The sequence below is a fragment of the Aricia agestis genome, chromosome 2, assembly GCF_905147365.1.
Source record: "Aricia agestis chromosome 2, ilAriAges1.1, whole genome shotgun sequence".
Lineage (NCBI taxonomy): Eukaryota > Metazoa > Arthropoda > Insecta > Lepidoptera > Lycaenidae > Aricia > Aricia agestis.
The window spans coordinates 5,021,145-5,036,264 of NC_056407.1; the positions used below are offsets into that span (position 1 = coordinate 5,021,145).

The window sequence follows — 15,120 nt, forward strand, 5'->3', positions numbered from 1 at the left end:
GATCAATGGATTAGTGTAAAAAAATATTTAATTTTTAATTACTTATTTGTAAATCATTAATAAATATTTTGACATAAAATGTATTGTTTAGTGCATTTCCTGGTTCAATCCCCACAGTATGTTTTCTTTAAGCAACTCAATCTGATACCTTCCTCCTTTTCAAAGACTATGGTATTGAGCAGTGTGTGTGAGTTGTGACAGAATCAGAAAAGGTAGCATTGACATAATTACCAAAAAATAAAAAATAGTAATAACAAGCATCAATTCAAACTGTCAATATTATTTCATAGCAAACAAGTTCCCATAATCTAGCCTAGCCTTTCCCAAAGTGGGCGATAACGCCTAAAGTGTGGGACCCAGAAAAAATGTAGACATTGTGTAGAGGCTTTGGTTTGAAAGTAGGTAAAACATGGGGGCGCAAAAATTTTTTTTCTCAAAGTGGGCGCTAGACAAAATAAGTTACCGCTGATCTAGCCGACTACATAATACCGGCCGCCTAGACGAGCAATTTTAATGTCAATATCAATTTTATCAAACACTTTATTTGACAATAAGATTGAAGGCATTGTTGAATAGCAACCCTAGACGGTCAATAATATTACGAATATTATATTATGTGATGTTGACAATAAAATTGCTCCTCTAGGCGGCCGGTTATAATATAATATTTTCAACGTTTAACCTAACAAGTGCATGATTTCATTATGAATAAGAAGGCTACACAGTACATACTATCTACCACAGTCCACAATACATACATACATAGTATACTTATCTATCTACATGCTTGCGATCGTGAAGCTAGAAATGGGTATGAAGCAAGTTACTGTGATTTTTTTCCTAATTGGCTAAGCAAGAAAGCTGTTTGATATCTACATATTCTGAATTTGCAAAATTCTTAAAAGAAAACTTATAATTTTGGAGCAAATGAACCTATTTTGCTGTTCTGTACTTTTTTAGTATTTTTTCAGTCTACTTTTAATCGGTGATATGACACGTTTAACGGTTGTTCCGACAACAAGGAATTATTTTAATTGGTATAACAAAACGACCGATCCTTGGCTAACACACAATACTCTTCTGGCACTGCGTTATGCAATGATAAGAATTTTACGCCCATTGTCAATTTGTAACGCCACAGCTAAAGATTTCTCGATGTCCTTGAACGAGAGCGCTATTAAACGCATAAACTAGCATATTTAATGTTTATGCTTCATTTCAACGTCGCGTATGCATCACAAGAAAATTCCAGCAAACTCGCTCGATCATTAGAGTCCGATAAGAAAAGCGCAGCTCGTCAAATCCAATAAAAACCTCTGTCCTCTTGAGATAAACGTTAATGAGACTTTATAATGAGGTAATTGTATTATCTATTAGTTAGCTCCATACTATTTGAAAAAAATCTGCTACTGCAGCTATTTACCTGTCTTATACTTTCCAAAACATATTTTCCCCACTTTAAGGGAATTTGTCGATGAATGGGGCAGTTCCTACCCTGGACCGTAAATGGTTCACATTCAAATGAAGTCAGACGCTTTCTGCGTACAAAAAGTATTGAATGTATTCACAAATTCGTCGCTGATTAGCTGTGCGGTCATTGTGTTGCACCAATTGTGAGCCCTCCTCATCGGAACAGGCGCAACAGCCAGCAACCAGACTCTAGCCGCATTTTGAGGCGGCCCGTTGTGTTGAACGTTTTCAAAATTTGTCACCAAAGTTTATTTTTCTAATAAGTTTAAAAAATGGACACGGCTCCGTCAGCTTGCAGCTTTGACGCTTTCTGGTGAGTGAGTGGTTAAAAATACTTTGAGGTTTTTTCGTGGTTGGATTTCTGAAAATGTGCTTTATGGATTTACCCAATTTTCTGCAGTAAAGTTTTCTCTTTAGATAGGTCTACCTGATTTGAGTAATTAGACTATGATAGTTAAAACTTATTTAAATTATCTAAGTTGGGGCAAATGTGTAGTCTCTGGTTCGGGTGGTATTAAATTTTTTTTTATTAAGTATTCTGTTTTTAAGTTACTTTTTAATAATTAGAGGTCTTGGTTTTTTGTGTCAGTTTGTACATTTTTCAGACGATGAAACAAATGAATTTCAAGTCGTAAAGGATAATATTATTATTGTCACTTGTATAATATTTAATTTTAGACTTATCTTTTGTCCGTTTGCGCGTTTCTTGCTGTGTGCTGCATGATGCATCTAATACGGTTCTGTTTCCGTTAGAAGTTACGCAACAGCATTATAAATTAGATTATGCATAATATAAAGTAAAAATGCTGACTGCCCCGGTCTCGCATAAACCGGTTCGTTCTAACTCGATCCCAATAAATCTCACTTTAAGCAAACCACTTGATGACGTCCCTGTTAAAAAGACTTTATTACAATTGCTCAACGTCCATATTACATCGTCGCGTCTTAAATGATCAATTTGCCTGTCTGTAATTGTGTAATCGAAGTGTTCCTTTGACGTATCGCTCGTCACTCCTGTAAAGTTGGAGCAAAATATTTTTTTTTGCGTTCAACGCCTCGCAAATCGGGCTTCTGAAAAGATGATTTTAGGTGTGATTATTTAAAATGTTTATCTTCTAAACTTTCAAACATTTTTCTGCATTTCCTCATCAGCAACATGTAAACTGAAAAAGGGTTTTTTTAAACAGTAATTTAATATAATCTTGTACAAATTACAGATTTAACTACTATTGAAAAAAAACATCTCAAAATTTTTAGTCTTAGGATTTTTGACCGTTCATTACAAAATGGTTTGTTTCCTGTTTATGTTCCGTTTAACCAAAACTTACTTCTGTAACAGTTAAAAGAAATTTATGGCTTTATTTCATAAAAACTAATTAGTAAATAGGTTTTTAAAAAATAAATAAAAAAATATTAATAAAAGGCTTTTTTCCTTTTCCAGAGTGAATAGTCACGTGCTCATCACGTCCGACTAGACAGAGAGAGAGAAAGAGAGAGAGAACCGAGCGAGAAGAATATATTTTTCAACCCGGGGCCATAGTTATATAAATGGAAACAATTGAATGTGCTGTCTGTAAGCTGATATCGAAGATCTCGCTTGGAAATCTAGACATTAGGGATTGACATACGAGGAATTTTGTTTCTGGCTTTTTTTCCTTTGATGGTAAGTGCAGAACCCATCCTGAAATAGATTTACGTAGTATTTCAAAACACTAGCGAAATAAGTAACAAAACAGAATAGAAGAGACAAAATTGAAATTTGTTGGTACACACAAACAATGAGAGGGTTTTTGAAATTCTATTTGCCACCAGCCGCCGCCGCACAGTGTGATAAAAACCTCGATTTTGTTTCACAACGTTTTTCTTTCAAAATACTATAGTTGATAGCTATATAAACATTAGAGTAAAACTCCGAGATCGATATTCTTTGTAGTTATTTTTTTAAAGAGTGTCAAAGTTGGCGTTTTTCCGGGTAAAAAATTTGCATAAAAATTAATAGAAAAAAAACTAATCAAGTAACATTAATTTTGTTTATACCAATTAAACAAGCACTTAATACTTGACTTTTTCTCCGAATTTGGTTAACCTACTGTGATCAAGTAGGCAGATATTTATTTATTTAGTAATTTTAGTTTTTTATTTGTTATTTCGCGATTAGATTGAATTAGAAAAAGTTTTAAGCATGAAATGATAGTGTGAGTAATCCTTTATCAATGTTATCAAAAATCACACTCTAATAACCTCTGTGTCAGAAGTAATATCCAATTCAATTTTTTTTATAAAAATTTGGATTTTTTTATACCTAGGGTTGTCACTAAAGTTGATATTTTATTTTCCCCGACTACATCAGAAGGTGATTACTGATTAGATACTGTTTGAGCATATAAAATCATTAATTTACGTCATATTTTTTCACTTTTTAGATTTTTTATTATTAGACCTACCTAAACGTGATCCTGATATTTTTTGTATAGGATATCGATTGCGAATTTGCGTATCAACCGGATAAATCAAACAAGAGACCTTTAGTGACAACCTTAGGTACAAAAAATCCGAATTTTTATTAAAAAAAATTTAAATACGATATAACTTCTGACACAGAGGTTATTAGAGTGTGATTTTTGATAACATTGATAAAGGATTACTCACACTATCATTTCATGCTTAAAACTTTTTCTAATTCGATCTAATCGCGAAATTTAAAATAAAAAACTAAAATTACTAAATAAATAAATATCTCCCTACTTGATCACAGTAGGTTAACCAAATTCGGAGAAAAAGTAAAGTATTAAGTGCTTGTTCAATTGGTATATTCAAAATTAATGTTACTTGATTAGTTTTTTTTTAATTAATTTTTATGCAAATTTTTGACCCGGAAAAACGCCAACTTTGACACTCTTTAAAAAAATAACTACAAAGAATATCGATCTCGGAGTTTTACTCTAATGTTTATATAGCTATCAACTATAGTATTTTGAAAGAAAAACGCGGTGAAACAAAATCGAGGTTTTTATCACACTGTGCGCCGCCGCTATGTATGTGGGCTTTGGGGTCTATCGTGTCAAATAGGCATATGATTGTGTCAGTGTACACATGACAGCTATATCGTGACATATGACAGTAGTTTGACACGATAGACCTTAAGGCTACATAGCGGCACCTGGTGGCAAAGTATATAATTTCAAACACCCTCATTGAGAACGAGCCGGAAGACACGAAAAATATATAACATACTGATACTGACTTAGTTACCAGCATACCTACTTATATTTTTACCCCTTTACTTAAATTAGAAAACATGCTGTTTACACCATAAAGTTAATATACCTAGCGGAATAGAGAAACGGCGGAGAGCCATGCTTCGGCACGAATGGGCCGGCTCGACCGGATAAATACCACGTTCTCACAGAAAACCGGCGTGAAACAGCGCTTGCGCTGTGTTTCGCCGAGTAAGTGAGTTTACCGGAGGCCCAATCCCCTAACCCCTACCCTATTCCCTTCCCTACCCTCAACTATTCCCTTTCCTTCCCTTCCCTACCCTCCCGTATTACCCTATTCCCTCTTAAAAGGCCGGCAACGCACTTGCAGCTCTTCTGATGCTGCGAGTGTCCATGGGCGACGGAAGTTGCTTTCCATCAGGTGACCCGTTTGTTCGTTTGCCCCCTTATTTCATAAAAAAAAAACAAAGGCCTGAGCAAGGAAGATCAGTAAAACTGCGTGGTAAAAAGAGACGTGTGATACATGACAGCAGAACTCTTTTTTTGACGTCCAGTCGGCACTTATCGTCACGTTGACAATTTAATCTCATAGAATTCATGTTCAATCATGCTTGTGTAAGTGTATACGTACACATATTTTTACACACAGAAGTAAACCAATTTCGGTTTCGTTTGACAACTCGAGATTGTTGCTCTATTCCGCTAGGTATATTAACTTTATGGTTTACACAGACATTCCATCTATACAATGTTTTGACCTTATCTGTCTGGTTATTTATTAAATATGAAAGCGTCTACTATGTTTTACGTTTAAAATGTCCTTCCATATGTAACACGTCATTTTAGAAGCTTGTAGGTCCATGATATAATATAACCAATATTACCATAATATTGCAGACCTAGCTGTCATTGCTTAAACCATTTTAGTACCATCGAGGAAATTGATTCCTAGGCAGTTGACGGACCTCATATTTTGGTCGGATCATGTCAATTCAATGTTAATAATTGTGATCTTAAAGGCAAGAAATTGCCTTTACCAAATAATTCAGTGTTTGGAAAGGGCAGAATATGTAGACTCTCTTATTTCATTAATTTAATCCTACTAATATTATAAAGGCGAAAGTTTGTTTGGATGTATGGATATGTGGATGTATGGATGTTTGTTACTCTTTCACGCAAAAACTACTGAACGGATTTTAATGAAACTTTACAATAATATAGCTTATACATCAGAATAACACATAGGCTACAATTTTAACCGACTTTCAAAATGGGGGAGGTGTTATGTTCGTTTTCTTATATTCAACAATTACTCCGCCGTTTGTTAACCGATTTTCAAAATTTTTCTTTTGGTGTATAGGGTATCATCCCAATTTGGTATTATATTCACAAAAGTGGTGATCTGATGAAGGATCCATAAGTAATCGAGGGAACTCCTCAAAACTTATAGGGAAACATGTGGTGACTTCGGTTTCGTGAGAAGTATTCTAAACATATGCTACCAACAAGTTAGATTTTGCACCGAGATATACCTGGTATACCGTGGTTCGGAAGGTGCTGAGAGAACTAGTGATTCTTTATATATACAAGTTTGGGAGTTTCGGCGTTGTTTTAAGAACAGAAAGCATATGCTACTATGCAAATTACATTCATCATCATCATCATCACTACCATATTATACCATTTCATAGTCTTTTAGATCGAGACTCGAGTTTGTAAAGCGATAATTTAAAAAAATCTATACCTACCTAATATTATAAACCTGAAGAGTATGTTTGCTTAAGAACGCGTCAATCTCAGGAACTACAGGTCCAATTTAAAAACTTATCTCAGTGTTAGATAGATCATTTATCGAGTAAGGCTATCGGTTATATTATATTATCACGCTAAGACTAATACGACCGAAGAAACTCAGGAAAATGTGGGAAAAACGGGGGAAATATTTTTTATGGGAAAATGTACGGTTTCTGTAAAATTCCTAATTTACGCGGGCAAAGCCGCGCGGGACATCTAGTTTAACTATAAATATTAAATTAAACACTGAGTGAATATCATGTATCTAGTTGCTAACTGACGAACGCAATGTATCAACATATTTTATTCTTGTAATTTTCTGTTTTCATGTATTTTTTTTTAAATAAGGGGGCAAACGAGCAAACGGGTCACCTGATGGAAAGCAACTTCCGTCGCCCATTGACACTCGCAGCATCAGAAGTTGGCAGGTGCGTTGCCGGCCTTTTAAGATGGAATAGGGTAATAGGGGAGGGTAGGGAAAGAAATAGGGTAGGGGGTTGGGCCTCCGGTAAACTCACTCACTCGGCGAAACACAGCGCAAGCGCTGTTTCACGCCGCTTTTCTTTGAGAACGTGGTATTTCTCCGGTCGAGCCGGCCCATTCGTGCCGAAGCATGGCTCTCCCACGTATAAAATAAGTGAAAATAAAGATTTTTAAACCTAAACCTAACATGTCGGATGGGTTTAACGTAACGCGAGTCGCGACCAAACTACGTAGGCCCCCCATCTGCCTAGGAATCAACTTCTCTGATAGTACAATGTATGCACGTCGATCATGAGCAGTCATAGACGAGCATGCACTCTACATGTTCATAATCGGACTAATCCATCATGGGCCAAAGTGAAAAAGGCACATTGCTACTATCCACATTCTCCCTTGTGAAAATATAGTTAGTTGAAATATGCACAAAACAGGTGACCATTAAATACTTGATACTATAGCTTATTTTGATATCCGCCAATAAACATACCTAATATAAAGGTAAAGGATAAAGTACCCATAGCGGGAGCTTAGGTCTCCTCTTAATGTGAAGAACGCTCCGCTAATCTAGAGTCTGGTGAGTCTGTCTAAGGCTGCGTTTCCACCATAGATGTGTTGCGAGGAATGTATTTTAAGAACCAATAGAATCGCTTCATTGACGTGAGCTTGCCATGACATCGCTCAGCGCGGCGATGCAGCTATTGGATCTTAAAAACACATTCCTCGCAACACACTCTGGTGGAAACGCATTCTTAGGCTCTTGTCCGTCGCCCAGTTAACCTATTGTTTGTTGGCAGACTTCATCTTTAGAGCCTGATGAATCTGCCTTAGGAACTTCCGTCGCGCAGCCTAATTTAACCTAACCTAGGTTAGGTTAGGTTGCGCAGGCTGCGGATTGATAGCTGACAGACTACATTATCTAGGCCTGTAAAGCCTAGGTAATACAATCTATTAGGCAGTTGCTTGTCGCCCGACTAATCTATTAGGAGTTTGCACACTAAGAAGGTTATTCTTCAAAGTTCACTATACATATTTTGTGATTAAATAAAGGTATCTTCTAATTGAGTATGATGTCACAATTTCAAGGAACGAACTGAACACCATTAAGATCTCCATTAAAGGAACAACGCGAAACTTTTTAATTGTTTCAATAAATAACAATTATTGTATGGGCGTTTGTAACACGCGTCTCATTAAATATCATTGCTCTTAATTGACTGGTTGAAACGTCCAACGTCTTCGCTGAGAATATCCAAGCTACATTCAACTCTACATTGTATTTTCTTAAATCTTATGTATATTAATTGTCAATATGCCAAAGAACAGTTTTAATTTTATTCTACCCGCGTTCAATAGGTAATATTTGCGGACTCCTTACTGTAGAGTCTGAACTCTGAACATTACCATTTCGATTAGGATGATCTTTTGTACAGCTTGTTATTAAGCAATAATTCGACGACTTTAGTTAATGTTAAAATTTAGTAATCTGCCATTTATTTATGCTTGTGCGTTTATACCTAATAGTTAATACCTGTCCCTCCTTTGAGAGAGAGTTATTATGACCACGAAACTTCCTTATCTACCCAGAGATCCAGCTATTGAATATTGAGTAAACTTAAATGTTTTCTTTTTATTTTGTTCTTGGATACATCTGTCTGTTTACATACCTACGGAACCCTGGTCCCGCGACGCAGTACCGCCCCGTCGCGGTCGTGTGACCCTGCCGGCCAAGTGGTCCAATTCCACACATCCACGAACGCCGGCTCGCCATTGGTCAGTGAATTAACGACAATTTTCTGTATTTATTCATTTGACCGTCTTGCTGCCATCAATTTAGCAATAGAGAGTCAACAAGCTGTTCGCACACTACTCTCGCGAAGTTAATCGCAACGGAAGTTCCACTAAAAACTCCCGCTGAAATGGTCGATTGAGCCATGTATTTCCGAGACGGTGGCGGTCGAAGGATGGCCATTCTCAAGTGGATATTCGCCAAAATGGCTCTTGTTTTCTGATTTACGCCCACATTGACTTTTGTGCAGTGGTAGTTGTTTGCTTTACAAGGACGGTTTTGAGGTGAGGATTATGATGTGATGTGTTTTGCGGATTGTCTGAGCCGGTCGGCCGGATAGTGTGGATTTGCGTTTTTGAGGTTCTTCAAGATATTTTTCAGTGATTTGATTTATTCCACTAAATTCTTTTTGTCACGGTGTATTTATTCTGCGCCTTTTAAATACATAACCTGTTAATTATTTTTTACCTAGACTCTTTGATTTTTGAGGACTGCATTTGATCATTGTTTTAATTTTTTACCAATTTAAGGTAATTTATTTTATTATTACAATTTGCAAGAGTCCTTTCTTTTACTTGCCATTAAAACAAAAAAATGTATTGATAGCAATAAAGTAGGTTTTTCTGTAATTTATCTTAGAAGAGATTAAAATATGATAATAAATTATTTTTAAAGCAAAAATTTTAATTGGTAAGTACTTAATATTTAATATTTTGAAAAATATTGATTATAATGATTGAGGAGAACAACTTCATTTAAATTTAATTAATTATATAATTTATTATGTGATTCGTAAGCGACGTACATCTTATGTGGATGTTATGTATACAATAACCTAAGCAGTAAGCATCAACAACGCACAGTATTAATTTCATTTTAATACCTACTTTCTTGATACTCTACATTTCTTTATTATATTATGTCAAAAGTGATGAGACCAAAATAAAATGGTCTAATGACGCTATTCTCCTCATCATTCTTCATAGTTCTCTACAAATTTGAGAGCTTGAGCTCTAGATTTTTTTATAAATACTAGATATTTTTATTCTCTTCAATTATGTGGTACAATTGCAGCACGGACATCTTAATAAGGCTCTGGTAGTTTTTGTGACACAGTTCTTTATCTCTTTTTCTTTGTGGTGTAAAACTATAGTCTTCTGAGAATGCCTAGAGCAGTCTAATCTCTCTGTAAGTCTTATTCTAGTTAATTTCTCAATACCATTCTTTGTAACTACAGAATTCAAAATAGCACTATTTCTTTTTGATGTATCCCAAAGCCAATCCGTACCCCTTAAATCTTCGCCAAAGCCAAACCGTACCCTTTAAATATTCGCCAAAGCCAAACAATATCCCTTATATCTTCGCAAAAAAGCCAAACAGCCCCCTTAGACAAAGTATCTTCCGTTAAAAAGATGACGAAATTCGTTATCAAAATGTATGCGGTTTGACATAAGTCATCACTAAATGACATTTCGATTTCGAACACTAATGTTAAATCCTATACATTTTGATAACGAGCTTCGTCATCGTTTTTAACGAAAGGGACTTTGACTACGGCCCCAGTATCCCTTATATCTTTGCCAAAGCCAAACCATATCCCTTATATCTTCGCTAAAGCCAAACTGCGCAGTATCGTTGCTCAGTCAATTTATTGTGCAGAATAGATACATGAAGGACGGCTATTGTCGCATCTGCACCGTACCTACTCTGCATTGACTGATCATACAATAATATATAATAAGAAAAGGTCATGTTGCTATTCAGTCAACTAATTGAATCGTGTTTGACGAATGTAGTTCAAGTAAGGCAGCTTAAGACATCACATTCTGTGCGCAGAACTTAATTATTCTGTGATTCCGCGTTGCGTGAAATTACATAAAGCAAATCTGGGGGCACGGCAGTGCCCCCTCCAAGTCGAGCAAAAAAGCGGCACGGCCGTACTATCCTTTTCTCGAACCAATTCAGGCTCTTTTTGACCCCCTATAACTTCATTGTGGATAAACCAACAATCCTGAATTTTCAGTTGTTAAGCAAGCATTGTATAAACACGGTATATTTAAAATTTTATTCAATTTGCACCAGTAGTTTAAGAACTGTAACTTGTTAAAGTTTCTTAATTTTGTCACAGACTGACTGACTGACTGACTGACCGATCACCAAAAGTCTAAGGCACTTCTAGCAGACATAGAACCTTCAAACTTAGAATCAGCGACCACATAGCCTCTAGACGCCTAATGCAAGGCGAATACTTTCAGACAATATGTAAGACTTATAGGTCTTACTTTAGATAATGACAGCGAAATCTGTCTTAGTATCGACCACATCCGTGACCCGTGTACATCTCGTGCGTTTCATACAAAATATTTTTTTTACTGTCAAGAATCAATTTATTCAGAGCTCAAATTACACTGGTCGCAATCCATGACGAAAGCATTTGACATAAGTCATATCCCTTTCTATCAAATACAAATTATACTTGGCGCGGCGAACCTTGATCCCTATGAAACTGACAGTTAATAACATTGTAATGGCGTCACCATTAAATTAGGATCATATTGGATGTGTCTAAAAATGCCATTTATAAATTTTACGTAGCTTTATGCCATTACAATGATATTACATTAGAACTTTTAACAATTCTTAACATTTACAAGAAATTATCTCAATCTGAATTTACGTTTACGTCCTGCAAAACTTACGTCATCACACAACGTAAGTTTTGCAGGACGTAAACGTAATTTCAGGTTGAGATAATTTCTTGTAAATGTTAGGAATTGTTAAAAGTTCCAACGGAATATCATTGTAATGGCATAAAGCTACGTAAAATTTATAAATGGCATTTTTAGACAGCTCTAATATGATCCTAATTTAATGGGGACGCCATTACAATGTTATTAACTGTCAGTGTCATAGGGACCAAGGTTCGCCGCGCCGAGTATAGTAATGCGTATCCTTTCCTCCGTTATCGTCACGCGTCACTAGTGATGTGATTACAACTATCTTTAATATAATAATAATAATAATAATATAATATCTTTCAGAGGTATATTTTTTTTTGTCGAAAATCGAAACAAAGCGTGATATGCTCAAGTCATTTTGAGTTGGACTGTTGTTAAACAACTGATTAATGATTATAATTTATAGCAATAAAAATTGTCGACGATTACTGAGCTCTGCAGTACCAACACTGTTTTTGCCAATTTTAGTAAGAGAAATATGGATAAACCATCCATCTACTACCAGGGCCCCCGTAAGGGCTTCTGGCGCCTGTGTGCAAAAAAAGGATTTTGGCGCCCCTTAGGCAAATTTTTTCGGTCCTTGGTTTTGGTGCCCCTAAAGATGGCGATTTGGCGCCCCTAGAGCATGGCGCCCGTGTGCATTGCACACATTGTACATATGGTAGCGAGGGCCCTGTCTACTACTACCCATCACAAAGCGTTGTTTTTTGTCGGCGTTGCGAAGTAATCATGAAATCTTATCTTGAAAGCGTAAAGAAAGTAACCAAGTAAAGATTTTTAGTCACTAAAACTTCAAGCAGTTTTATTGGCGAACAAATATTTTTAGAAATAAATTTCCATCAATTTCATTGTGACTTAGAAATCATGTGGCGGAATTAGAATTAGTCAAATAATCTATACTAATAATAAATATAAAGCTGAAGTGTTTGTTTGTTGTTTGAACGCGCTGATCTCAGAAACTACTGGACCGATTTGAATTTTCTTTCAGTATTAATCAAGGAAGGCTTTATTATATATCCTATGTAGCCTATATTATATTATCACGCTAAGACCAATAGGAGCGGAGCACCAATGAAGAATGTTTCAAAATCGGGTGATTTTTCCTATTGTCCTGCGTAAACGATAAAAGTTTCGCAAAAATCATATAATATCACATAATTTTTGCCCTTTGAAAATTTAAAAAAAGTATATATAATTTGTAAAAAAAAGTATGTTTTTAAATATAGGTAAGTATAGGTACTTTTTTAATATAATCCGAAAACGTTTTTGTATATCTTAAGAATCTTGCCACAATTAATAACCTTTTTTATGCTAAACAAAGGTTGGCAGCTTTTATTTGCATCTCTGTTTTATTGTTTACGTTGTAAGAAGTGTAACAAGGAGAGAATCAATATAAGCTGGCTTATATTGTTTATTTATATTAGGTCGTATTAAGACGCCGATTTTGGGCGCTTGACAGACGAGAGGATAAAAGTCTTTTCTTCATTATATACTTTAAAATAAAATATAAATATGTACATTGTACTGGTTTTTTTATTTCTTTTGACAAGCGCTTCTCGTACTTCCCATCACTAGTTCTGATTTATGACATGCCGTGAATTTGAATTGGCCAATCGTAATGCATTTCTTCTGTCTCCCCCCGCGTCGCTTACCTCAGCACATTGACACAATAATTTGTTAAGAGAAATCAAAACATTAGGCGTCTATTGGGTTATGTGGTCGCTGCTTAGAATATAATTAGTGTTTAGTAAGACACTAAACACTAATTATATTCTAAGCAGCGACCACATAAGGAAAAATTCAAATATATCAAAATTTCTGTCCAGTTTTCTAGATACACTAACTTCCTAAATAACTTTGTAATCCCATATAAATGTATAGGATTACAAAGTTACATTTGCGGTTTATGGATCATTGTACCCGTACCATCAATATCTCCGGTTTATCGTCGGTAGAGAGATATCTAGCTAGTGTTTAGGGTCTTAATTAAGGGAAAACCTAATAAACATTTCATAATTACTGTCCAGTTTTCTTCTTCTTTCTCTAACTTCGTGAATAACTTTGTAATCCCATATAGCTACATGTATAAGATTACAAAGTTTATGAATCATTGTACCGGTACCATCGATATTTGCGTACGTATATTCGAAGGAATAATAGTTGTAGATAGGTATCTATATATTATATGAAGCACTAGCTTTTGCCCGCGGCTTCGCTCGCGTGGAATTCAAAAATTTTTACGGTATAAAAACTGAGTTGCGAGACTTGGTTTTTTACAGGATGTTTTGATGGGATAGTTTTAACCGCTACCAAATTTCTGATTCCCGAACCGTTATTTTTTCTCACAGAATTTTGTGTTTAAAGATTGTTCTTACCATTTTGATTCGCATAATTACACAAACGACAATGAACAAACACGGCTCTCGTTGATGAAAACCACTGATGCTGATCGATTGTTAGGCGCCTTTATGTATAGCTCGTAATGTTTTATGTCAATATTTCATATGTGTTCTATGTTTACAGGAGCCGTAAAAGCCTCACACTAGGGGCCCGATCGAGAGAAGAACTCGAAGTTTGTGAAGTAAAAAGGAGGCCACATGGAGGCCATTCTCTGCCAGCCAACGTATTTGATCGGCAACCGCTTCACCAAGAAAACGTTCCCCGGCCTGGTCCCCCACATACAGTACCACCTCTGTCGCTCGAGCACAAACATGCTCCTGAAAATCGAGAACCAGCTGCTGCAGAGACACCGACAGCGCGAGACCACCGGCATCAAGAAGCTGTACAACTCCTTCTTCGTGCTGTTCTAACCGACTCGCCCGAGCGGACCACCCCATCGATCATCGTCATCCATCCATTCAGTGACTCTTAGTGTAGTGTGAGCGATGGCTCGTCTGTGATGGAATTTTTCGAGGAGAACAAAGACTATATTATGCATGATTGCCGCAAGGAGGACCCGTTCACTTGGGAATCGTCTGTGAGGCTGACCGTCGTGACGGACGAGCTGGGCATGTATCTGGAGGAGCGCGACGGCCGGAAGCGGAAGTGGCAGGGCGACGGCAAGACGATGCGCCGCGACGACCCCAACGAGAAGGAGCAGAGGAAAGTTCCGCCGAAGAAGATTATGGGTAAGTTCACTCACAAGTTTTATATTATCTAGTACCTACTTAAGGCTGCCTTTACCTTAGAAGGGGGTTACGTTGCGTTACGTTGTTGGAACGGCATAACGAACTGCGGGGCTAAAATGGTCACATTTAGCAATTCCTTTCAATCAATTCAGCAAATGAATTGTCAAAACTGTCAAACTGACAAATGTCAAATTAATACGAATTACTAGACATGAATTACAAGCAGACTTGCATTTTGCGATTTAAAAAAAATGAATCATATTATTATTCATAATATGATTCTCCAAAGCGACCATTTTAGCCCTGCTGTATGCCACATAGTTGCGTTACAGCAAAGCCCAATATCACAATACAAAACGGCGATAGCGCAGCAAGTTACTCCTTCTCTGGGCCAGTTCTAATTTCTCTGTAAGTCTTATTCTAGTTGATTTCTAGAATAAGACTTACAGTTCCCATCGTTCTATCCAATCCGGTCCGACGAGGTAACGCATCTATGTGACATT

The 15,120-nt window shown here is 36.4% G+C and overlaps 2 protein-coding genes across 2 annotated transcripts in view; both read left to right on the forward strand.

The window, feature by feature from the left end:
• Positions 1-8,818: 8,818 nt before the first annotated feature.
• On the forward strand, positions 8,819-14,299 carry LOC121739927. The gene is made up of 2 exons (XM_042132544.1): positions 8,819-9,035; positions 14,013-14,299. The coding sequence occupies exon 2, from the start codon at positions 14,087-14,089 to the stop codon at positions 14,297-14,299; it is 213 nt and encodes a 70-aa protein (XP_041988478.1). The 5' UTR covers positions 8,819-9,035; positions 14,013-14,086.
• An 89-nt stretch (positions 14,300-14,388) lies between these two features.
• LOC121739924 (transcription factor CP2-like protein 1) overlaps positions 14,389-15,120 on the forward strand; it is a 48,552-nt gene continuing 47,820 nt past the window's right edge. Inside the window, exon 1 of the mRNA XM_042132534.1 lies at positions 14,389-14,617. Within this exon, the coding sequence (XP_041988468.1) occupies positions 14,389-14,617 (229 nt within the window). The remainder of the gene's footprint in view (positions 14,618-15,120) is intronic.